The sequence below is a fragment of the Eptesicus fuscus genome, chromosome 18, assembly GCF_027574615.1.
Source record: "Eptesicus fuscus isolate TK198812 chromosome 18, DD_ASM_mEF_20220401, whole genome shotgun sequence".
Lineage (NCBI taxonomy): Eukaryota > Metazoa > Chordata > Mammalia > Chiroptera > Vespertilionidae > Eptesicus > Eptesicus fuscus.
In genome coordinates, this window is record NC_072490.1 from 45,091,882 (window position 1) to 45,117,530 (window position 25,649).

General features: G+C 50.2%; 1 protein-coding gene across 1 annotated transcript in view; it reads right to left on the reverse strand.

The window, feature by feature from the left end:
- IL17RD (interleukin 17 receptor D) overlaps positions 1–15,703 on the reverse strand; it is a 62,529-nt gene extending 46,826 nt beyond the window's left edge. The window contains exon 1 of the mRNA XM_008146316.3: positions 15,480–15,703. Within this exon, the coding sequence (XP_008144538.2) occupies positions 15,480–15,605 (126 nt within the window). The 5' untranslated portion in view covers positions 15,606–15,703. The remainder of the gene's footprint in view (positions 1–15,479) is intronic.
- Between the last annotated feature and the right edge of the window lie 9,946 nt (positions 15,704–25,649).

Consider the following 25,649-nt stretch of genomic DNA (forward strand, 5'->3'; position numbering starts at 1 on the left):
AATTTTTTGTTACCCATTTAGCAAATTTATTGAAGAACAAGTCAGTTTACAAATTGGAAACATTATTTCTGTTCACCTTTGGGGTCGCACTAATAAAAGGCTCACTCTCAGAATCTCACTCTTTTACAACACACTGGGGAAAGTAGCACTATTGAAGATAAATCCATGGGGGGCGGGGGGCCCTAACTGTGCCTCAACACCCACTAAGACAGGGCCAGGTGCTCTAGGCATCAAGCGGGAGGTTTATGCCCAGTTTCCCTTTTTAGAAGTTCTCATTCTCCAAAGAGGAGGAGGATATGCCCACGCAGGTTCTTCATCACCCTCTGTCCTGGCAGGCGGGCCAGGCTCACCCTGTCAGACCAGACACCGCCCACCCCACCCCCCAACCAGTCTGTACATCGCTCCCCTGGGCCCTCCAATGGCTTCCTGGAAAGCCTGTGACTTCAGGGGAACAGCAGCACAATTAAAGAGCGTCCGAACTAACCCATCATCTTTTAAGACCAACAAGGTTGGGAGGCTGGGCAGGGAACGGGGCCAGAGACTTCTGCACCGGGGGAAGCCGAGCAGATGCCTCCCCTCGGCAAGACTGTCCTCTGCCTGGGCAGGTCCCGCGTCAGTCTTCGTTCCAAGGTTCCTCTTCCTCTGCCCTTACCAACCCACACGTCCTCCGGTGTCCCGTCTTGCCTAATTCGTGGGATGACTTTCTATTGTCTTTCGAGCACCAAGGACCACTGGGCCCAGTGCGCACCTGGCACAGAGGCCACGCCCCGACGAGACAAAGTCTGCCTCCGAGGGCAAGCTATTCAAGATGGTGGCCTCAACCCACATGTGGCTACTGACACTTAGGTTCGTCTGAGTAAATTAAATTCAGTTCCTCAGTCGTGCTAGCCACACGTCAGCCACGGGGATGGTTACTGGACTGTGTGGGGAAGGACATCCATCGCCACAGGAAGTTCTACTGGATGGTGCTGGTCTGAGAGTTCAGCACCTGCCCGCCTGCCTCTGCAGCTCCAGGTGACACCTCCTCACAGCTGGACAACGCTTCCCACGGTCACCAGGCACCATCTGCCACGTCACCTGACACCTACGTGCTCACTCAGTTTCACCCAGGCAGCATTCTGAGTTCACACCTAGTAGGATGGATGTTTGTTGGTGTACCGTTCCATGAGCTTACACGTGTGTAAATACACAATTAAACGTGTAGATGTATGCATTGGTGGATCCACCACCACAATCAGCACAAACAACAGTTCCATGATCCCCAGAAATTCCCGAGGACTGCCCCTTAGCAGTCAAACCTGCCCTCCACCCCCCAAAAACCCTGCCAACCACTAACCTGGCAGCTTCTGTGAAAACTCAGATTCCTGGCCTTCCCCTGGAAATCCCACTTAAGCAGGTCTGGGGTGAGGCCCGGAATCTCCCCTCACCCACCCCCACCCAAGAATGTTCCTCAGGTGATTCTGGTGATCAGCCAGGTTAGGGAACCTCTGCCTAATCCTAGTTTAATTTAATTATCGGCAAAGCCTTCTCCGGTACCTCGCCTTGCTCTCCTCCCACCCCCACGAGCCGCTTTGTTACACATGGCAGGAGTCCATCTCAGGCCGGGGGCGCGGAAGGCAGGGCACGCCTGGCCGCTGGGGGCATGGGCAGGGAGAGAGCGCTGGCTCCGGTTTCTGGCGGGGACAGGCCTCTCTGCGTCACGTGGCCTCCCACCCTAATCCCTTCCTGGCTCTCTGTGCCACGGAGTCCTCATGTGGAAAGAAAGGAACCACATCAGAAATAACCACCTCCCTCCAGGCTCACCGGGAAGCCATGACTTAGACACCCACGCCATGGCCTGGGCGGCAGGTACCCGTCCTGCGTGTATGGCCACCACACCAGGCTGCCCCTGGACGGAGCTCTCCTCACCCTGACTGCTGACCGGACACCGATGGATGTAGGTCAGGACTCAAATTACAATAAAATTGCAGCCTTAAAAAAAATATATCAAAATGTGTTTTTCCTCGGAAATTCGTGATCCCAAGGGCAAGGGACCAAAGGCCATTTTTTTAAAGGGGAACGTGGAAGAGTTGGCATCATCTCAGAAAACCACCCCTGCTCAGAGAGTAAACAAAGTTACAAACAGGGTTAACCCTTGAGTTCAGCCCCCCACCTCCCGCTCAGCTCCCGCTCTGCTGAGGATTCCTGAAAAACACCGAGAAGTTTAAGATGATCAAAGGAAAAGTATGGCCAACATAAGAAATGCTATCGGTTAACATCACATGTTTATTTAGCCCCACCAAGCCAAAGAGAGGAGATTGTTTGAAAGGGAGAGAATGCCTGCTTAATCAAGTAAAAATGCATTCATTACTATGCTATTCAACTCGGCTTTCCTGAAATCAGACACTTTTGCCCCTAGACCATAAGATTGAAGCGATTTGAAATGAAAATATTTCCTGTCCACTGCTTGCCAGTTTCTAGCCCCAGAGTGATATAACAGATGACATCCAGTACAATAAATGCTTTTATTAACCATAAATTTGAGACTGCTTTAGGGATTTGAAGTGTTGGGTTTCATGCTGAAAAAAATGTAATGTTATCCACAGACCATCAGTGAGTCACAAAAACAGAGGCACAGGTTATGCTACTTTGATCAAATGATGGTCGTCCCCCCCCCCCCCCCCCCCACACACACACACACACAAAATCCTCTTTTGCATTTAAAATCGTAGCTGCCTTCACGGCATATCTTCTATGAGCACCACAATAGTTTAATCATATGTCTTGGAGAGTTTAATGGAAATTCATCCCGAGTGCGGATTTATAGAACCAGCAGCTTCTGTTAAACAGAAAGGAAATTGAAAAGTGTTATGAGGCTATGTGAGCTGAGAAATTCAAATACTAAAAGGGGACCCCTAAATCAGAGTTTCTCACCTCGGCACTACTGACCAAACGGGCCAGATAATTCTTTATTGGGAGGGCCAACCTGTGCACTGTGGGATGTAGACCAACATCCCTGGACCCTACCTACTAAATGCATCTGCTCCTCCCAGCTGTGACAACCCAAAATGTCTCCAGAGATTCCCAAAATCACCCCCAATTTGAGAACTACTGCTCTAAGTCAGTGGTCGGCAAACTCATTAGTCAACAGAGCCAAATATCAACAGTACAACGACTGAAATTTCTTTTGAGAGGCAAATTTTTTAAACTTAAACTTCTTCAAAATAGACTCGCCCAGGCCGTGGTATTTTGTGGAAGAGCCACACTCAAGGGGCCAAAGAGCCGTATGTGGCTCGGGAGCCGCAGTTTGCCGACCACGGCTCTAAGTCAAATTTCAGGCCTCGTTTAGCAAATGCTGCCAGGTTTCTCTTTATACAAAGACAATGTGGGGGCGGGGAGGGGGATCTTATGGCCCCGGGGCTCGCAGCCTCAGGCTCTCTGCCTCAGTGCGTCCGGTTCGGCCTCGGTGCCTCCCCGGCACAGAAATCCTTAGAGCCCCACCCCTTGCTTTGGGAAATCAAAGGCGCTCGGCACTTCCACCAAAACCAAGGGGATAGAGCCATGGAAACAAGAACTTTCTCTCCTGTGACCAGAGCAAACCAGGCAAAGCAAAGGCACCGGGCACCCCTCGGAGGGGAGGCCCACCCCGGCCCAGCCTTTGTGTCGGGCCTGCATTCCAGCACAGGGCCCGGCCCACTGGGCTGGGCCGCCCGCATCCCCGCCAGCACCCAGAGTGCTGCTTTCTGGCCTTTCACTGTCAGGCCGCAGAGGGGACCGGGACTCGGTGCCAGAAAAGAAAATGAAAAGCAAAGTTGAGCCTCTGTGGTCCATTCTCTGGATGCTGAATGTCCCCCTATTACAGCTCGGCATGACATTTCACGGCCAGCAGGGGAGGAGGCCGGTCCCGGACGCGGAACAAATGGCAGGCGCGCAGGCCCGCCCCTGCCCCGCAGTCTCCGGGACTCATGAATAAAAGATGGGGTTTTGTCTCTGCCGTTTCCCTGGTATCCTTAGGAAGAACAACTTGTCGCTTTTTGATGTTTTAACTTACTTTGGAAAAATAATCAATATTAACTTTACGTCAATATTAACTCGGCCCTTGAATCTGGGGGAGGGACAAATAAAAGGAAGAAAGGCCATGTAATTAGGTAGAAGATAGTAATTCCAGCTAAACTAATGAAACTGTCTGTAAGGGACTCTAATAAAGTAATTTAGGCACTACGCAATCACAGAACTAAAAGGCTGGAGACTGACTGACTTTGAGAACGTGTTTTGAGTGAAGTGGCCTTTACTGGAAATAAAGTTCAATGTTTTCTTAGCACAAAGGAAAGAAATGGCTGAATTTTGGCGTGAGGAAGCACTCAAGCGTAAACCTGCCCCGGCCAAATAGAGGTTTTAATAGGGACGCGTTCCCAGTCGCTGAGGGCGACATCGACCACTGTCTGCAACAAGCCCACGTGAATAGCAAAAGCCTTAAGCATTCTCGAGGCACAGAGGTCCTAATTTTGAGCGAGCAATGTTAATTTCAAATAGTTTTTAAAGAGAGATTACAGCACAGCACAAACAACACCCTGCACCTTTTTTTGGACCCTCAGTAAAGAAAAGGGGAAGCCTAATGTAAAGCATGGTGTTTGCTTTTTAAAGACAACACAAGACTAAACTGGCTTACATCATTGGAAAGGTCTCTGTGTACAACAAATGTTTCTCTGTGTACAACAAATGTTTCTCATTGCCATAACCGCGTCTATATTTTTTACCTATGGACACCTAAAATACGACGACTCACAGTATCACCTTTAGAAGGATCTTGCCAAAATATTTAACTTGACCCTAATCATGAGGAAACAATGAGAAATCCAAATTGTGGGACTGTCTACACAAGTGACCTGGACTCTTCAGAATGTGTGTGTCATAAAGGATCCAGTAAAAGGTGAAGGAACTGTTCTAGACTAAAGCAGACAGGCCACCTAAACGTACTGAGTGAGTGGCCTTGGCTGGGCGGCTTAGTTGGTTGAAGCACGGTCCCATACACCGCAAGGTCGTGGGTTCAACTCCCAATCAGGGCACATCCCTAGGCTGCAGAATAGTTCCCCAGTCGAGGCATGTACAGGAGGCAACTGATCAGTGTTTCTCTCTCACATCAATGTTCCTCTCTCTCTCTCTCTTTCTCTGTCTCCCTTCCTCTCAAAAATCAAGAAAAAAACATATCCTCAGATAAGGATTAAAAAAAAAAAAAGTAATCAGTGACCTTGTCTGAATCCAGAATGTGATTCATGAAGGACAATAGGACAACTGAGGTACATGTGGTAAAATGTTAAGAACCGGTGACTCTAGGCAAAGGGGAATTGGTGTTCATTTTGCTGTTCTTTCAACTTTTCCGCAGGTTTGAAAATTTTCAGAATACAAAATACGGGAGAGACAGCACAGTAAAGAGAAGTCCCAGGAACAGGTGGCTGGCTGGCTGGCTGGCTGAGGTCTGGGTGGGGGCTGGGCAGCAACGTCATCTTGCTGTTCAGTTTCAGAAAGTGTAGGCCCCAAAATATTACTACTGTTTTTAAAGGAAAATCATATAGTCCTAATCCAGAATAGATCCAGGATAAATGTAAGAACATTATAACATTCACTGCACTGGGCAGGTACACACACAGCAGACATTTAAGGCATTCATGTCTTACTGCTCTTTAAAAAGTCACAGGCCCCTTTGAAATCCCCATTATGCCTTTGCCGAAAACTCTCCTGCCATTTGTCATCCTTTCTCCTCTTATCGGAATTCCAACGAATATAAAAACTTCTTAGATCAGCTCGTTAAACCTCCCCTTCTGCCCAAACTCTCCCGGGGTTATCCAACCCCATCATTTATTTAATGAGATAAAAGCAATGATGACACTAGTCTTGACCAACTCAAAAACCATCCCCTTATAAGAAACTGTTCCCTTTAAGTAAAAGGAAGGAAGTTCAGTAGATGGGAAACGTGTTCAAGTGCAAAGATACCGGATACGATTTCTGTCTCTCCGGGACTTCCCAAAGGAGGAGAGCAGGAGAGCAGCAGCCTTAGGAGGGTGGCAGTCACCCTCGGCGCACGGGACGCTGGGAAGGGCACTGGGGACCCGCCGCTCTTGCCCCGCCTCGAAGCAGTCTTCGGGCAGCTCGACCAGATGTTACATTTTCTCTGCTTGATTTCAGTAAAACTGCATGACCTCTTTCTCAAATTAAAAAGGCAATGCTATTTTTTTTTAAACCACAGGAGCTATCTTTAGTGAAGGCTTCTAAGGATTTCATTAATTCATAGCCAGCCAACCAGGACTTTTCCCACAGTCTCCCACAAAAAGCCCGGGAAGTCACTGATTGCTTGGCTGGATCTGAATATGAGCAGAGAGGTAAGATCAGAAATATCTAGTTCCTCCCACAGGGAGGCAAGGCATGAAAATCAAAGCCGGGCAAAAACTCATTACCACAGCTGGCCGGCAAACCCACAGCCCCGGAAAGAAGGCAAAGAGCATCCCTGATTCTGGAGGGACCGTCCAGCAGCTTCAGAAGATGGAATGCGTTCCCAAGAGGGGCCTGAACTAAAACGAGGCACGGGGAGCATGCCCACGGAGGGCTGCTGCGAGGGAGGGCGGGCCCTTCCATTCCCGTGGCTTCGCCCAGTCCCAGCCGGGATGCTTAGTTGGTGCTTAGCAGTAACTTTTTACAGACTTTCCTCATCTGCAGGGCAGCAATCTGGACAGGCCAAATATCCTCTTCAAGCAACAGACAACTTGCAAAGTGCACCGCCCTCCGATGCTGGCCCCCATCACGCCTCTATCATTCCCTGCAGCCCAGCAGCAGTCAGTGCGGGGCACACCGTGCCCATAATCTGTGGTGTGAATGAATAAGTAGAGCATATTGTTATGCTATTCTCAGCACCTAATGCAACATGATGGCCAATGTTAACAAAACATAAGGAACGACAACTTCGGAGGAAGTTTTTATTGTAACTGCTCGCCTCACGTGTCACCTCCTCACAGAAGCCACCCAAGATCACCCACCTGTTCAGCCTGCCCTCATCAGCCCATTTTAATTCCCTGCAGAGCACTTTGTCATTCGAGAAACAGAGAGGGAGAAACTGCTGGGTGTCTGCCACTGACCTTGTGAGGCAGCAGGGAACGGGCAGGGAAAGGCCCTGCCTCATGGAGCTGACCTTGCAGTGGAGGGGACAGATGGACAGATGGACAGACAGGAAAGCACTGTGTGTGTCTCATGGTGAAAAGTTCTCTGGAGAAAAATAAAGTGAGGAAACGAGGACAGAGGAGCAGTGGGCTGCTATTTAAATCGGGTGGTGACGTCTGGTATTTTGTTATCCTACTCAGGCCATAACACGGAGAAAGCGCCGAATACTCGCCGAATGAAAGAACGGTCACTGCAGGTCATTCTTAACAAGCCATCCATGTGCCGGAGAAACTTGCCAAGCTGCACCTCACCATTCCTAACAGGCACAGGCAGGCAAATTCAAGGGACCCCATTATCTAATCCCAACCTCCATTGTCAGCTTTCCTGTCCCTTTGCCCTCCAATGAGCCACCCTCCTCCAGCTTTGCCCACATCTCTCTTTCTGCCTAGACTGTCACCCCATGCCCAGGCGGTGTGGCTCAGTGGTTGAGCATCAACCCATGAAACAGGAGGTCACAGTTCGATTCCAGGTTTCGGGCTTGATCTCCAGTAGGGGGCGTGCAGGAGGCAGCTGATCGATGTTTCTCTCTCTCTCTCCCTCTCCCTTCCTCTCTCTGAAATAAAAACAGAAAACAACAACAAACTGTCACCCCTCCTCCTGGCTCCACTCACCAACAGGCCCTGCTCAACGTCCCCTCAGTAAGACCTGACCTCTTCAGCCATCCTGATCCCTTCCTCTAAGTTTCCTCTAAACCACCCACATTAAGCTGCTTCTTCACACACAAATCAAGTTTCCGCGGCTTTTTTCACCACGTCACTGCCCAGGCTGGGTGCATTCTCACCAAATCTGGAAGCATGCCGCAGTGGGTCTGACCGGACTCAATGTGGGCCTTGTGGCACAGGTGACATTCACACGGGGAGGCCAAGCGGTGGTGGAAAAGCCTCACAGGGAAAGGTGGGCCTCCACCAAAGCAGGGGAAACTGAGGCAAGGCAAGCAAGAAGGCAGAGTTACTGGGAACCAACTGAGCAACGGACTGAAAAGCCGGAGCTGCAAAGGTGGGCGCGGAGCAGCGCCTCGGGCACTGGGCCCGCCGTCGCTGCAGAACCGCTCCACAACCTGACAGAGGAGCTGCTCAGTCTCTTGCCTCCTCACTCCACATGAGTGTTTTTAAACTTTAGACACTGAGCAGTGACAGTAAATGCTAACCGTGTGAGTGCCTGTGCCCCACCCAGAGCAAATGGGCCCACTGCAGAGGAAGATGGTCATCAGCTGTCACTCAGCAGGGCCCACAATGGCTGGCTGCGCCTGCATTTGGTCTGGACTGCATTGCATTTTCCTCGGATAAAAGGAGGACCGTTTCAGGAGAGGAGAAACCAGAAATCACCTGGACAGAATAAACCACAGAGAAATTTCTAAACCATATGGCCTGTCTCAGGAAAATGGACCTCCTCGTTCCAAGGAAACCCTCCCTCTATCCCCATCCACCCTCCTCCTCTTGAGTAAAATTGTCCATCCCAGAACAGAAGTCTGGGGCATAGCCAGCATTTTTTTAAAAGGGTTACCATTCAATGGGGGGGGGGGGGGGAGGGTGTCTACAAAACTGACAAAACAGAACACTTGGAAAGACTCCTAGTTTTCAAGAGAATAAAGTACTTTCTAAACCTAAAGAGTTAGGTTTTTAAAGCCGAATCCCTTATGATTTCAAAAGGATTCATTTGAAGTATTCACTTAACGTGAGATGTAAATATCCATCTGAACATTTTAATTAATACTATTAATTTCCCTTCCCTTTTCAAAGTTGCTCTTCCCACTTTATGTGGCATTTCTGATAAGTTCAAGCAAGCTTCCCTACAAAGTATAATTTTTCATGAAAAGCCTCGTGATTAATGTCTATTAGAGCAGTTTAGAGTGAAGAAGCATGCAATAAAATTACAATTTGTTCAACTCCCAACAATACTTGCCATCGACTGCCCTTTCAACTCAAGGTACCAGCCTTATGCAAATAAGACATTTACCATTAGGTTTGCTATAAAACAAATGCTTTTTGAAAGTGCACAGTAGAGGTAGTTTTCATTTGCGCTATTAAATCAGACAATTTATAGGGCAACTTCCGTTTCAGAAGAGAATTACATGTGTGTTCACATCACATCTTTATTCTGTCGTCCATCTAGTGATTTGTTGAGGACAGCTGGTACCTATTAAGTCCCCCCCTTTAAATGGTGTAGCCTTAATTAGCTACATCCACCTTCCCCCAACATTTCCAAACAAGGAACCAAAGAAAAGGGAAGCTGTTTTTATCATGGATACTTCGAACAATGGAGTTGTAAATGTTAAAATAATAGTCTCCATTAGAAACTAACTAGTTACTCCTTTTTTAGGCCCCTTGATAAAAACAAGATACAGATGGAGTTCAAATTTCCAATCTCAGTTACTTAGGTAATTTTTTAATTGTTCAATTTTTCGTTTCCTGCCTGCTGTTATTAATTAAACCTTCTTTTAAGATACTGCTTGGGAAAGGATGAGGGCCAGTCTCCCTGGAGAGAGTCTCGGTATTATTTATGCTACAAACTTCCTACTTGGACTTCTGAGCACATGAGACCAAGCAGACGGAGTCTGCAAGCAGGGAGTAAGCCCAGCACGGCTGTCTGTGAACAGACATCATGCTCTTCCCAGACACTGCAGAGTTTCCAACTTACACAGCGGGAAATCCAGCTGATGAAATCGTTTTAATCTGCCATATGCAGATACAACATGCACTACTTTGGTTACAATTTAGGCTTCCCTTCTCTAAAGAAAAAAAAAAAAAGTACCCATTCATGCATTCAGGACTTCAAGTGTGAATTACGTCAACAGGCTAAATTCTGAACAAGGTAAGGCGCCATCTCAAGGATTCCCCCTTAGATCTGCTTTCCTCTGAGAGACATGCCCGGCTTTCATCTGCAGTAAGACTATCTGTTTCAATAGGATGTGATCACTCCTGGGCTTGTGTCTTTTCAATCAGCCAGTGGCCCTGCGGGGTTTAGAGTGGCAGAAAGGAAGTGGCCTGTGGTTAAACAGAGGAAATACCAAGGCATTTTAATAGAGCAAATAGTCTCTTTACTTCCCACCAGGAAGAGCTTCAAAGGCCCGGGCCCTGGAGGAGACAATGTGTGGCTGGGCCATCAGTTACCTAAACGTGTGGCAGGCCCATTCAGAAGGACCCAGCAGCCAAGACAAACACTGCCCAGGAGGACATTGCCTCCCACCGGTGGGCCCGTCAGGGTACCAGGAGAGGGGGCCCCACAGCACCAGCACAGACAGCCCCCCGGGAGGCAAGGAGACCCTCCCAATGCAAAATGGAAAAGATGTCAGCTGCCAGGCTGGGGTGGCCGGAGCTGCCCCTACCCCAGCCAGTGAAGTTCCCACCTTAGAAATCAAGGGTGGGGGCCCACGCTTCCTGGAGCCTAAAAACCCATCCGTCAGAGGCAGGCGCGACAGGCAGTGAGGAGGAATGAAAGGGACAATTAATTGTTGATGGGCTGGCCCAGCGGCAGCAGCAGACATCTGCTGGGGCAGGGTATGTAAAAGTTTAGTGACCAATGTGGGAAAAGAGGGTTTGAAATGCTAAAAAAACACACACACACAACACCGCATTTTAGGCCAAATGGAGCTTGAAAAATACTCAACTTAAAATAAAGACTTAAAAAGGCATTAGCAGTTCTTTCCTTTGTAGGGAAGCGTCTGTGAGGTTTGAGCTGCTGAGAATACGGTTTGGATCCTGCTCGCCTCGCCTGAGACTGTTTTCCAGACAAGCCCAGCTGTTCTGGGGAGGAACCCGGTGGGAGTGTCAGGTCCCCTTCCCTCGCGGCCTCCTCTTCAACCCCAGGCCAGAGGCACCCACTCAAATTGGGGTGCCCTGCCCAGCTGGCTCCCCACGTCCTCCCTCAGTCCACCTGACCCCCGTTCATTGTCCAGGGCTCTGACAAAGTCTCCACTCTCGCCTCTAAGCCCAAGGAAATGATTTGAAATCAAACTGATTTTAAATGTTTAGAATGGGGCTTCTCTCCCCTTTCTCCTGATCAGGGAAGCCTGTCCCCTAAAGCAATGCCTCTCACCCTTGAGGGAGCATCAGAGGAACTTGTTAAAATGCCAATTCCTGGGCCCCACCTCCCGCCCACTCTTGTCCCATTCACCCTGAATCTGCATGTTAACCAGCTCCCGAGGCAATCCTGATGCGGGAAGCCTCTGGACTCACATTGAGAAATCTTGTTCGGAAGTGGCTGCCGGTCGCATTCACCCAGCTACATCCCGAGTTAATAACTAGCACAATGCCCCCGGCGCTGCAGGGGCTCAGGGTCGAGTGGGGAGAGAAGGGAGGGCTGCTCCAGAGAGAGGGACGGGGGCAGGAGGGCTCCCAGTTAACGCTGCCAAGCGGGTCAGAAGAAGTATCGTCCGTATAAAAATGTCCCTCTGAAAAAATGTGTCCAACAGCACGGAGTCCCTTCTAACCAGGAACGCAGTAAGGGACACACGAGCATGTATAACACGGACAACATGGCCACGGGACAGGCAGACCAGATGCGGGCTGGGGAGCCCCGCGCTGCAAGTGAATGAAAACGCATCCAATTCAGAATCAAACAAACATGCCTGGGCCCACAGCCAAGCAGAGTTCTTGGATCGGCCTTTATCAGGGACCTAAATGTTAACCAGCTGGAACCTCTTCTTTTCCAAGCACCACCCCGTTTCTTCCTACCTTTGGAGATGAAGGATTTGCCTTAAATGGGAAACTTCACTGTAAAGACAATGCCAGCATTCTAGCTTCCCGAATTCCTGAGGCAGCGCGCATTTTGGGGCGAGAAGTTGTGTCCAGGCTGAGAGCCCAGAGAAGGTGTACCCCCGTTGAGGCAGGAAGGTAAGCAATGTTTCTCCTCCCCCGCTGCGGGGAAAGCCACGAAGATAAAAACCTGCACAAGAAGACCCCCCTAATTGTCTGCTCCATAAACAGGCTCCTCAGACCCTCAGCCAGACAACAGGGGAGGCAAACCTCTGCACGAGTCACTGACAGAAAGTGACCCAACACAAACAAACCATCTCACTATCAAAAAGCAGGAGTCCAGACCCAGTGACAATGAGGATGCAAAACTTCCCCGCTACAAGTTTGCAAATTGGTACTTTTGGGGAAAGTGTATTTATTACTCAAAGAGCAACTTTACCTGGCAAGGGCCCTAAGGGATTTTTTTTCTTTTTTTAAGTAGTGGAGGAAGTGTGCCCATAAGTCATTTCTAAAACACTGAGCTGTGTTCAAGATGGTATCGGCCCCTAATTGCACCGCTAATAATGGGGAGGTTGTGAAATCTGACCACGGAAACCAGGCCGGCTCCTCTGAGAGCGGCCCTAAAGGGTGTGTTAGCAGAGCTGCCAAGGGAGGGTTAGCTGGCTGCAGTCACCTTACAAGTCCTGGGAAAATACACATTCCTGCAGGGGCAAGAGTTCCTGGAACAAATGCTTCCTGGAGATCAAGGGGGCTATTCGCTTAGCTCCTCTCCAGCACCCAGGTCTTGCCCCTCCTTCAGGCACTCTCCACCCCGCTGTCCCCCACCCCCACCCCCCTGAGGTTCTGTGTGGCCTGGACCCGTGGGAAGTCCGCTCCTGTTTGCATCACCCATAGTCGACCCTTAGTCTTGTATGTTCACATGGCCCCAGCCATACTTGAAGCAACCTCAGAACTGAGACCAACATCTGTCTACGGACTGAACACCCACTACCGGGTCGGAGACTCAGACATGAATCAAATTCTCAGGTCACTGTACACCAGCACTTACTGGCCAGTCTTTTGACAGCAACTTCTGGAAGAACTTGGCTAGAGAGGTGGGAGCAGGGAAGGCTTCGTGCAGGAAGCGATGCTGGAGCTGAGAGGGGAGGCTGAGGTGTAAAAAGAAGGAACACCAGCAGGAAGAGCATGTGCGTGAGCCTGCTGTGGAGAGGACATCGGAGCCTGGTGCTCTGATCTCCCCGCCCCCCGCTTCTTAAAATCTATCACTGAGCACAGGACTTAGCAGGGTCTAATTGGGTTCAGCCAAGATGTCCAGGGCTCCAGGCTCTGAGGCCGCCACATGAGGTTAGGTGCCTGCCGGAAACTGGTGTGAAGACGCAGATGTGAACAAAGGCAGATGACGTAGTCTGGTGAGAACCAAAGTGCAAGGACCTGCGTGAGAAGGCAAAGCAAGGGGGAATGGCATTCTGGGAGGCCTTCTCAGGGGAGGCATCACCTGAGCTGAGTCTTAGGCCAAGCAGGTTCTCAGAGGAGAAGAAGGCATCCATCCCAGGATCAACATGCCTTCGCAGCAAAAAGGGCACAGGAGCTAGGAAGCTGGGTGAGAGGGGCTGGGCAGCTGGATATGCAAGGCAGGTAGACAAGCTGGATCAGGGCAAGCTGGTGGCTCCATCACATGCACCCAACGGCACGTCCAAGAGGGAAGGGGCTGTGCAGGTCGGGAAGAGCCTACCCTGGAGATGGCCCAGGGGCCCCCGTGCTCATTCAAGAAGGGGATGAAGATGACCCAAGGAAAGGACTGGTGGAGCCCCAACGAGAAGGTGTGGTGGGAGAGGGGTCAGCATAAATGCGAGGCCCTGGGGAAAGGGCACCCCATTGATTCTGTGGGGGGTGCGGGTTGAGAGGAAGAGAACACATTCCCGCAGGAAGAGAGAACACACCAGCCAGGCTTGGCTCCCCACCGCAGGAAGACTTCACAAAAGCTCTGTGTCCTGACACATGAAGCCACTTGGGCAATGGCAGAAAAGCAGGAACTTGGCCTGATTCACCTATGCCGTCATACGAAATCCGGGCATAAAATGCCGGTGATGCTGTTACAGTTATTCAAGAGCCAACCTGTCAGTCCAGATCCAAAACACCGAGGAGGATCAACATGAGATAGCTTTCAGGAAAACGTATAACTGAAAACTGAAGAAAACTTGGTATCTATTTCTCTTTAAATAAACACACAAGTGACATTCTATTAGAATGGGAGTACGGAAATGTGATGTTTTACTCTAACAGGAAGGAGGCTTTAGATTTACCGTGGGGCTGTGAGACGGGCGGCTATGGCCGTCTCCTGGTGCAGCTCTGGGGTTTACAGACATCCCAGCCGCCTGGCTCACACCTGGTCTTCCAAACTGTGTTTCTCAGGATGTGGGGCAAGTGAGCCAGAGGCATCAACCTGTGGCCCGAAAGGGGTGTCAGGGCTGAGGCTCTGATGGTGCTGAGGCCCTTGGGGCACTCCAGAAGCCGTGGGTCAACCCATCCCTCGGAGCAACAGTGCTGGGGAGAAAGCAGGAGATCCCCACTTACTCCCATTTTCCAGGTGAAGAAATTGAGGCTCATGGCTGCACAGGAGCAGAGCTGCCTGAGCACAAAGCCCAGCCCGTGTCCTCCACGCAAGGCTGGAGGCTGTGAGTGCCCCGATGCCGGCCCGCCCTGGCTTCCGCGGGAGGTACCGGGCAGACGGATGCAGTCTCCCGAACCCGGGACCGCAGCGTCGCGGTGCGCCCAGGCCCTCACCCCGCGCCCGTCCGCCCAGACAGCACCGCTCGGGTCCTGGGACAGGGCTCCGAGCACTCGGCGCGCGCCTCTCCAGCGTTGTCTCGGACACCTGACCGAGATGACAAACTCTTGCCTCCCTTTGGCGATGAAAAAATACCCTCAGTTCAAGCTGGGGCGTGGAGTGGGGCGGGGATCATCCGCGAGACTATTCGCAGATGAAGGGGTGAATGGGGAACCAAAATGTCCCAGCAAGTCAGGAGTCGGGGGTGGTGTGAAGGTGGAGTGAGACGGCGGGATTCGAAGGAACAAAGCGGCCGCGAGCGGGGGCGCATCCCTCCCCGGCGCTCCGGGTCCGCTCCTGGCAGTCCCGGGAGTCTGCGGAGCCCGGCCCAGCGATCGGGGGGAAGACGCCCACTCCCGCTCAGGAAAGCGCCCCACGTCCGTCCGGACAGCTCGGAGGGTCCCAACTCCGGGGAGCACAACCCTGAGGCGTCGGACGTCCCGGGCCAGGAACAAAAGATGGGGCACCCTTCTCCCACCCGCCGCCGGGCGCCCCTCTCGCCCGCCTCCGGGGCGCGGGACCCGGGCCCGTGGCCGCGTCTCATTAGCAACACAAAGCCGGAGGGTCTGCGGACCCTTTCCTCCGAGTCGGGGCTGGCGGACGCGAGCCCCCAGAGTGGGGGAGGTCTGGAGCCGCGGGGGGACCCCAGCCCGGCAGCGGACCCCGCAGAAAGCAAGCAAGTCCGCGCGAACTCCGCCGCCCGCGAGCACCTGTGCGCACCGCGCCCGCCGCGCCGGTGGGGACCGCGAGAAAACCGCTCTTCTCCTTACCCTCCAGCCACAGGTGTCCGCGCCCCGCGCTCTGCTGGAGCCCCCCGCGGCCACGGCCAGCTGCGAGCCGTTTAGACAGGCGTTGACAGTGAAGAAGACAGAGCAGAGCTGCAGCCACGGGGCCATGACCGTGCGCTCGTCCACCCGGGCCGTAGTCTGCGCCCCGGACGACCGCTGCGAGCCAGCCCGGAGTGGGCGGTGGCGCCGGCGGCAGCGGCGGCGGAGTGGGCCGTACCACAGAGCATGCGCCGCCGGCCTGTACTCCGCCCCTTCCCTCTAGGCCCCGCCCCCAGCCTGAACTCCTTGGCCCTGGCCCCGCCCCTCCAGCCTGGCCCTCCTTTCTTGGCTCCGCCCCTCCTTCTGAGCCACACCCCTATGGTCACGCCCCAAATAACCTCGGAGAAGTTGGCAGCTGCAGTATTTACCCCCTCACCTGAGGTCTTTTTTTTTTTTTAATGCAAAGGATTTATGCAAGTGATGCCTGCTCCCTTCAAAAACTCGGGAAAATGCAAAGAATATAATAATAACAGTTTTAATAATAATTTAATAATCACCTACTCTTTGCCAGGCCTCTTCTTGAATCCTTCCAACCACACAGGGAATTGCGGGTATTATTGTTATCTCAGTTTTCCGCGCAGGAAAGTTAAGGTAATGTGATGGTTAGAGAAATCCTGGCTGGGACCTCGGACAAGTGACTCCCTCTCTCCACGTTTCTGTTCCCATCCCCTGTAGACTGGAATAAAAATAAGAGTAAGTATCCTAGGCTGGGGAGGATTCTATTGGCTAACACACAGCAAGCACTCAATAAATGCTACAGTCTCTCATTAACTGACTTGCATAAGGCCACACAGCTGGTACCTGAGACTCAAATTCAGATCTGACGAAACCAATGCTCTTGTCAAACTTACCCTTGTGAAGTGGACAGTATCTCTGTCTGGAAGAGGAAGCTCAGAGGCGAGGAGGAGCTAAGATCACACAACTTCTCACCACAATCCTCCCTGCTTTGTTTTGTATATTTGCACTTGAATCCAACCACCATGCTCTTCTCCATTGCTCCCTCCTTTGTCTGGGCCACCACCCCCGTTCTCCTCCACTACAGCTCCTCACTAAACCATCCCCAACCCCCATAGCAGGGGAAGTCAGGGGTTTTACCATGAATGTCAGGGGCTGACATGAGGCCAGGACCACATGGGTGTTGGTGAAACACTAAAGAAATCATGAGGCTGCGGGCTCCTTAGGCTCCTGAATCTATGACATTGCAGCCTAGATATGCTCCATAGTTTATTAATCAATCCCCTTCTGAGTGACTTCTTTTATAATCAGTGATTCAAAAATATCCTCACACATTTATCTTGATTCAACTGTTTCCTAAAGATACACTCCTAGAATCAGAACAGCTAGATGATGCACATTTAAAGTTGCCAAACTGCTCAATATCTCATTGCCATGTTAATTGGCTTTTCTGACCAGGTATTTAGTGGCCATTTGCATTTCTTTCTTTGTCCTGGAGTTCGACTCCAGTAAAAGAATCAGTACTTGGAGCTTAGGATAGAGGGAGGACTTGAGGGCATTGGGGAAAGGAAGAGTGTTTCTCCCTGGGTTTTACTCATGTCACCAAATGGTTGAGTGGCAGGCCTGTAGCCCCAGCAAAGTTCCTTCTCCCTTTCTAGCCTCCACACCCTCCACTGTATTTCCCTCCACCACAGCTCACTGCCCAGGCTGGCAACTGACAGCTCCGAAAACATGTTGCAGAGCTGAGAGAGCTCCAGCTTTTCTAAAGGAGTGCAGAGGACACAAAGGAATGACCAAAGTGTCCACTCTGAGACTCGGTCAGGATGACATACCTCAGGTCAGGGACTGAAAGGCCCTCCCTCCTAGGGAGGCCATAAACATTCCTGTGGGGTGGGGGTGGAAGAACCACATACCTCAAAGGGTCAAATTTGGTCAGGAAATAAAGATAATAAATTGGCATTAGGCAACATCCTCCCCATTCTGGTCTTCTCTTGATTCTTTCCTCTCATCCCCTTTATTTATCCTAACCTTTTGTTAGGGGCAACATTTTTGTTGTTGTTAATCCTCACCCGAGAATATTTTTCCACTGATTTTTAGGGAGAGTGGAAAAGAGAGGGAGAGACAGAAACATCGATGTGTGAGAGACATCAATTGGTTGCCTCCTGCACGAGCCCTGACCAGGGCCTGGACTGGGGAGGAGCCTGCAACCAAGGTACATGCCCTTGACTGGAATCGAACCCGGGACCCTTTGGTCTGCAGACTGACACTCTATCCACTGAGCCAAACTGGCTAGGGCTCTTAGGGGCAAAAATAGAATATTGGAGACTAGTTATGGTTATGGGAAATTTTTTTAATTTATTTTTATTGATTTCAGAGAGGGGGAGAGAGAGAGAGAGATAGAAACATCGATGAGAGAGAATCATTGATTGGCTGCCTCCTGCTTGCCCCCTACTGGGGATCGAGCCCACAACCCGGGCATGTGCCTTTGACTCGGAATCGAACCCAGGACCCTTCAGTCCGCAGGCCGATGCTCTATTCATTGAGCCAAACCGGCTAGGGTTGGTTATGGGAAATATTAATCATGCTCTGTTAACCACGATTGCCTTTTCTGGTTAAAGAAAGGACATTCTAACCTGACTGGTAGTTGTACGCCCCTGGGACCTGGGAGTCAACCTTGGAATGCAGTCCATTCTCATTCAAGACCTGCCTATTATCATGGAAAGATTGATTGACAACCTTGTTGCCCAAACAATGGAGTCCCACCCCAGCCTCCTACTTCCCTGTGCCTGTAATCCCTACTTCCCATGTAATCCTTGTCCTACCCTATACAGGCAGTCCTCAGGTTACGTTGGATTCGACATACGTCATTTAGTGGTTACGTCGCCCCATTTATTTATTAAAAAAAAAAAAAGTTCCATCATTTCGACATATGTACATATGTGCTTTATGTTTTTTATTATTTACTTACCACAAGTAAAGGTCAGGAATTGTTATCTTTTTTTTTATTATTGTTTTTACTGTTTCACTTCATTACTGCTGTGTATGTGCTCTATGTGAGTGACGTAGGTGCTTATGTAGGTGAGTTCCGACTTAGGGCGAAAATCGCATTACCTTGCGCCGTAGGAACAGATCTCTGACGTAACCAGAGGACCTACTGTATAAGCAACTGGCTTATGGGGGGCTGCAGAGCAGATTTGTGGATGATGTGCTGTTCTCTCATACTGCCAGCAGTATTGGAATAAATCTATCTATCTATATATATCTTACCTTATAATAGACAAATATGCAAATTGACCGCACCTTCGCTACGCCCAAGCCACGCCCACCAACCAAGCCACGCCCATCAACCACGCCCACCAGGAAACCGTTGCAGGGACGCTGGGGTGCGGCAGAGCCCAAGGCCCGGAAAGCCGCCCGAGGCTTTCCCGGCCTTAGGCGCCAGCGGGGTGCCTGCTCCAATCAAAGGAGCGAGCCGACCTGGGGGGTCTCCTGCGATCGGGTCGCAGGGACGCTGTGGTGCGGCGGAGCCCAAGGCTCGGAAAGCCGCCCGGGGCTTTCCCGGCCTTGGGCGCCAGCGGGGTGCCTGTGCCGATCGCAGGAGCCGACCTGGGGGTCGGCTCCTGCGATCGGTAGCAGGGACGCTGGGTGCAGCCGAGCCCAAGGCCACTGCCCAGGGCCAAGCCGGGACCCTGAAAGAAGGTAGAAGGCGGTGGCCACAGCCAACGCCTGGGTTCCCAGTGCCGGCAGAAAACTGGTGCAGGCAGCCAGGTGAATGAAGGTCTATTGCACGAATCTTCGTGCAAACGGGCTACTAGTATATATATAAAAGCCTAAGCAACCGTCCAACTGTCCGACCGGTAGCTATGACACACAATGACCAGCAGGGGCAGATGCTCAGCACAGGAGCTGCGGAGCTGCGGTGACTTGGCAGCTGTGGTTCTCGGATGACGCACCCAGAACCAGAGAGGAGGGAGCCCTGATTCCAGGGTACATCACCGGATAACCACCCTCTCGCAATCTGGGACCCCTCAGGGGATGTCGGAGAGCCGGTGTCAGCCCAATCCCTGCAGGCCAGGCCGAGGGACCCCACCGGTGCACCGGGCACCCGGCCTCTAGTGTTAATATATGATCCAACCCTGTCTCTGCTTAATCGGTTCAAGTAGTGACAGGCAGCATGGACCCATTGATTGTCCGGTTACACCAGTGGTCGGCAAACTGCGGCTCGCGAGTCACATGCGGCTCTTTGGCCCCTTGAGTGTGGCTCTTCCACAAAATACCACGGCCTGGGCCAGTCTATTTTGAAGAAGTGGCGTTAGAAGAAGTTTAAGTTTAAAAAATTTGGCTCTCAAAAGAAATTTCAGTCGTTGTACTGTTGATATTTGGCTCTGTTGACTAATGAGTTTGTTGACTAATGAGTTTGCCGACCACTGGGTTACACCTTCAGAATATTTGTGAGGCTACAAGAAGTAAACCTCTTTACTAGGAGCTGAGATAAAATGAGGGGCCAGTTCCCTCCCCACCCGCACCCCAGCTTTTATGGACCACACCTTCCTCCAGGCAACAGGCAACAGCTCAGCTGTGTGGTTGACCAGAGAATGAAGTACTCCCCACGTACAATGCATGGTCTGCCCACCAAGGCCAGGATTGCTTGTGGCCCAGACAGAACTTCATTCATTCCCCCAGCCCCAGCCCTGTCTGAGTCACCTCTCTGCCTCCGGTGCCTGGCACACGTCAGCAGGCAAGAAACTGTTGCTGCCTCCATTCCTGTTTGGAAGGAAGCTGGGAATTAAACAGATTAAATTACTTTAAAATAAACTGTTGACAAAATGCAAATATACTTCTTGAATGCACGGGGAACCTAACCAGATTTAAAAAAATAATAATACTTAAGCCCGGTTGGCATGGGTCAGTGATTGAGCCTCAACCTATGAACCACGAGGTCAGGGTTCAAATCCCAGTCAGGGCACAAGCCGGGTTGTGGGCTCCATCCCCAGTGAGGAGCGTGCAAGAGGCAGCTGATCCATGATTCTCATCATTGATGTTTCTATCTTTCTCTCCCTCTCCCTTCCTTTCTGAAATCAATAAAAATATATTTTTTAAAAGAAAAACATTTAATACAATGTTTGGATTTTGTTAGGAGTCAGATTATTCCCTGAAACACAAGAAATGATAAAGTGATTATAGAAATAATGTGTATCCTGAATCATTTTTAGCCAACTAAAGACCATTTTTATAAATAGGGGTTAGAAGCAGTGGGCCGAAATTCTCATCCATTTTCGGTATTGTAGTCAAGTCGTGTTTTATGTTCTAATCAAGACAGTCTCCCAGCAGGCGAGGCTTTATGCGGAAAACTGGCACCCTCCTGAGAGCCCAGCCTCAGCCCTAGTCCCCAAGGCTGCCTGGATGCCAAGCTTGAAGGGATAGTTTTCATCATCTCTGCTTCACAACTAGGAAGTGAGACTGTCAGGGAGGAGACCCTAGACCAGTGATGGCGAACCTATGACACGCGTGTCAGCGCTGACAAGCGTAGCCATTTCTGATGACACGTGGCCACTGAGGCGGCCGCATGCCGAGGATGAAACATTTGCTGCTCCTGAGGATGAAACATTTGCGAAATAATGTTTTTTCCTCAAAGTGACACACTACCCGAGTTATGCTCAGTTTTTTGGCGAAGTTTGACACACCAAGCTCAAAAGGTTGCCCATCACTGCCCTAGCCTCAAATGACTCTCCGCTTACCCCCTCTTCTCCCCACACCCTGACTTTGCATTGGGTGCCCGCCCCGCATCCTTCCCAAAACGGCCTTGGAGCCACCAGGCCACCCAAGAGGCCCAGGCTCGGGTCGGCCGGAATACCCGGGGCGGATGACCCAACCCTGCGCCTCGAAATCCCCAGACCCGGACTTGGTGCCAGGGCAATGGCTCCGCATCCACGGCCACTTCTCATTTCTTTTCTAAGAGGTAACGAATCCCCGTCTCCATGGTAACCGCCAGGGGGCGCTCCCGGTCCAGATGCCAGACACCCTACCACTCCCAGACAGCACAAGAGAGCACATCTTTCCAGGGCAGCGATTTTCAACCTTTTTCATCTCATGGCACACATAAACTAATTACTAAAACCCTGTGGCACACCAAAATATATATTATTGTTTGTGCCAATCTGACATAGAAATAGGTATAATTTTGATTCTTTCACACTGGAGGGCTACTGTTTTGTTGGCTGTTGTCATTTTTTTTCACGTTCGAAATTATTGTTTAAGGTATTACATCTGCCTCCTTTTCCCCCCAGCTGTTGTCATTTTTGAATTTGACAATCCAAGGGAAAAGAGGTCAGTGCCCCTGACTAGTCAGGTATTGCATCTTTTAAAATTCTCGAGGCAAAGCCCCCAGCGCAGGTGCAAATACTCTCTGTTACCCCAAAACTGGTGCTGTTTCAGAGAAGTGGAGTCCAGGAGGTGGTAAGAAAACCAGGTCAAATATGGGCTTCACTAACCACGTGGCTTTGAGCAGTTCACTTAACCTCTCTAGATGTCCGATTCCTCAGCAGCAGCAGGAATGCTGTGAATGCCGACCTCAGTGGGTTTGTGTGAACCTGAAGTAAACCAATGGCTGCGTGGATGTCACTGCTGCAGGGAGGTGGGCCAGGAGTTGAGGCAGTCTGACCCGGGGGCAGCTGGGACCCAGACAGTAGCTGGGGGAGATGGCCACCTCTCTCCCTTTCGGGAGCTAACACTCTGGTTTGGATCTACACTAGACTGGAAGGCTTTGGACCATAACATGTTTATCATTCACTCACTCATTCATTCACTCATTCATTCATTCGTTCAACAAATACGGAGTGTCTGAACCATATCAGGTGTTCTGCCAGGAGCTGGGGACCAGTGAACAACACAGACACTACCTCTGACAACTCACTGTCCCAGCTGCCATGGAACCTACAAGCAGACATTCCACGGGGACACAGGCATTACTCAGATAACGACAGGACCAGGAGATAACTACAAGTAGATGGGTTGTCTCTAAAGAAGTGACACCTGAGCTGAGGTTCCAAGTATAAGAGCCACTGGGCAAAGGGGAGGGGAGCAGAGAGAGGAAGAGTGTTCTGGACAGAAGGAACAGCGTATGCAAAGGCCCTGGGGCAGTAGGGAACATGGCATCTTCAAAGACCCAAAGAGGCCAGTGTGATTGGAGAGAAGAGAGGTGTGGAGCAATGGTGCAAGGTGAGCTGGAGAGACCTGCAGGGGTAGGCAGGCAGGCCTTTCTACATATATAACCCTGGTTTGAATCTAAAAGTACTTGACACTGGCAGCTTCTGAGGGGTTTAAGGGCAATAATGACGGGGCTGTATTTTGAAAAGGTCCCATTTCCCAAGTGCCAAGCTTGTAGTCACATTTTATACATACTTATCTAATTAATGAATAACCTGGATTGTTGATGAAATTCTTGGATTTAATGTCTTGAATGCAAAAAATATTAAAAAGCCTAGGGAGCCCTAGCTGGTTTGGCTCAATGGATAGAGCATCAGCTTGAGGACTGAAGGGTCCCAGGTTCGATTCCAGTCAAGGGCACATGCCTGGGTTGTGGGCTCGATCCCCAATAGGGGGCATGCAGGAGGCAGCCAATCAATGGTTCTCATCATTGATGTTTCTCTCTCTCTCCCTTCTCTCTCTCCCTTCCTCTCTGAAATCAATAAAAATGTTTATAAATAAATAAATAGCCTGGGGAAAATCCAACCCTACCCAAATATTGCAAATAAATAAAATGCATAAACTTTTCTTACTGTCACTTAAATTTATTTCTACTGTATTTCTTTATCTTAATAGGCTATTTTTACCTTCTTATTTATTGGTTTGAGAGAAACATTGATTTGTTTTTCCACTTATTTTTGCATTCACTGATGGTATGTGCCCTAACCAGAGATCGAACCCACAACCTTGGAGTATTGGGACAATGTTCTAACCAACTCAGCTACCTGGCAGGGCTAGACCATTTTTTAGAACAACCTTAGACATAACGTTTTAAAAAATAATACAGAATTCCTATGTACTCTGTCCCTGGTTTCCTTTATTATTAACATATGACATCAGTATGGTACATTTGTTAAAATTAATGAACCAATGTTGATAACTTATCATTATCTAAAGTCCAAAGTTTATTCATATTTCCTTAGTTTTTACCAGTACTTCATGCATCCCATCCAGATATCCCATAACATTTAGTTGCTATGTCTTAGGGTCATCTTAACTATGACATCTTCTCAGACTTCCCTTGTATTTAATGGCCTTAACAATTTTGAGTAGTGCTGGTGAGATATTTTGTAGGATGCCCCTCCATTAGGATCTGTCTGATGTTTTCTCATGATTAGACTGGATATTATTTTTTATATTAATTAGAAGTTATATATGTACAAAGTTGTTTTTTTTTTAAATATCTTTTTATTGATTTCAGAGAGAAAGGGAGAGGGAGAAAGAAATAGAAACATCAATGATGAGAGAGAACCACCGATCCGCTGCCTGCTGCACGCCCTACACTGGGGATTGAGCCTGCAACCCAGGCATGTGCCCTGACCGGGGATTGAACCGTGACCTCCTGGTTCATAGGCTGACGCTCAACCACTGAGCCACGCCAGCCGGGCTATGTACAAACTTTCAAAGTCTTATTAGTACTAGTAGACGGATCAAATAAACAGTAGTCATCTGACCTGTCCCTTCTGACTCTCACTCCCCAGAGCACCCTCCTTCAGCTCTTTTAGCTCTTTGCTGGCATTGGCTGCCAAATTTCTGAATGGTATTCTGATCTTGCCTTTCTTGACTGGCCAGTTCAGACACTGGCTCCTAACTTCCTGTTCTTTATGACACGTGAGAATTGTGCCTCCTTACATTCCCTTCCTCTATCCACCCACTAAGGTTTATGTTGGATGTCTTCCCTAGCCCTTCCTGAATCGCTCTGACCTGCACAGACCACATCAATGCGCTCTCTTACCCTCAGGCCAATATGGGATCAGGCAGGCAGGTGGGGGGAAGGACAGCGAGAGGTATTTGTGCTCTGGGCTACCTCCCTGTCAGGTGGCTGTGGGGGGCTGAGCCCTGACTCTGCTGCCAGGCACCCTCTCCTTTTAGCTCTCTCTCTTCAGTTTCTGATGGCGGCTCCCCACTTGCCTCCTCAGGTGGGGGTCGGGGAGTAATCGCACCCCCATACTGGGACTTCTCCTTCCCTTGTAGTTTCTTTCCCCTCTCAAATAATAGGGGGATTATTCATTTATTTTTTTTAATTACCAGTTTTCTTACAATATTATTTTGTACTAGAGGCCCGGTGCACGAAATTCGTGCATGGAGGGGCGTGTCACTCAGCCCAGTCTGCACCCTCTCCAATCTGGGACCCCTCGAGGGATGTCCGATTGCCTGTTTAGGCCCAATTCCAATACAGCCTAAACGGGCAGTCGGACATCCCTCTCACAATCCAGGACTGCTGGCTCCCAACTGCTCGCCTGCCCACCTTCCTGATTGCCCCTAACCACTTCTGCCCGCCAGCCTGATCACCCCCTAACCACTCCCCTGCCAGCCTGATTGATGCCTAACTGCTCCCCTGCCAGCCTATTTGTCCCTAACTGCCCTCACCTGCAGGCCTGGTCACCCCTAACTGCCCTCCCTTGCTGGCCTGATCACCCCTAACTGCCCTCCCTTGCAGGCCTGGACCCTCCCAACTGCACTACCTTGCTGGTCATCTTGTAGTGGCCATCTTGTGTCCACATGGGGGCAGGATCTTTGACCACATGGGGGCAGCCATCTTGTGTGTTGGAGTAGTGGTCAATCTGCATATTACTCTTTTATTAGATAGGATTGGTGTTAGCCCCTGTAGTTTCTTTTCACCCTGCCCACAAACTTTTTTACAAAATTCTGCTCCAATTTCACCCCATTTGAGAGCTGTTTCTTGTTGGGAGCTTGACTAAGATACAGTATTAGAATTTTAGTTAAATCAATATTCAGTGTTTATATTATCACAACCATGTAAAACATTATTCACCCATGAGGCAAGCAGTGTTGGGTGAGAGTATTTCCTTTCTTGTTATACTGTGTGTGAGTGTGTATGTGCACGCATGTATAGTATTTACCTGTTTTAAAAGCGTTTGTTTTGTTTCATGTAACCCCCTTGTTAACTCT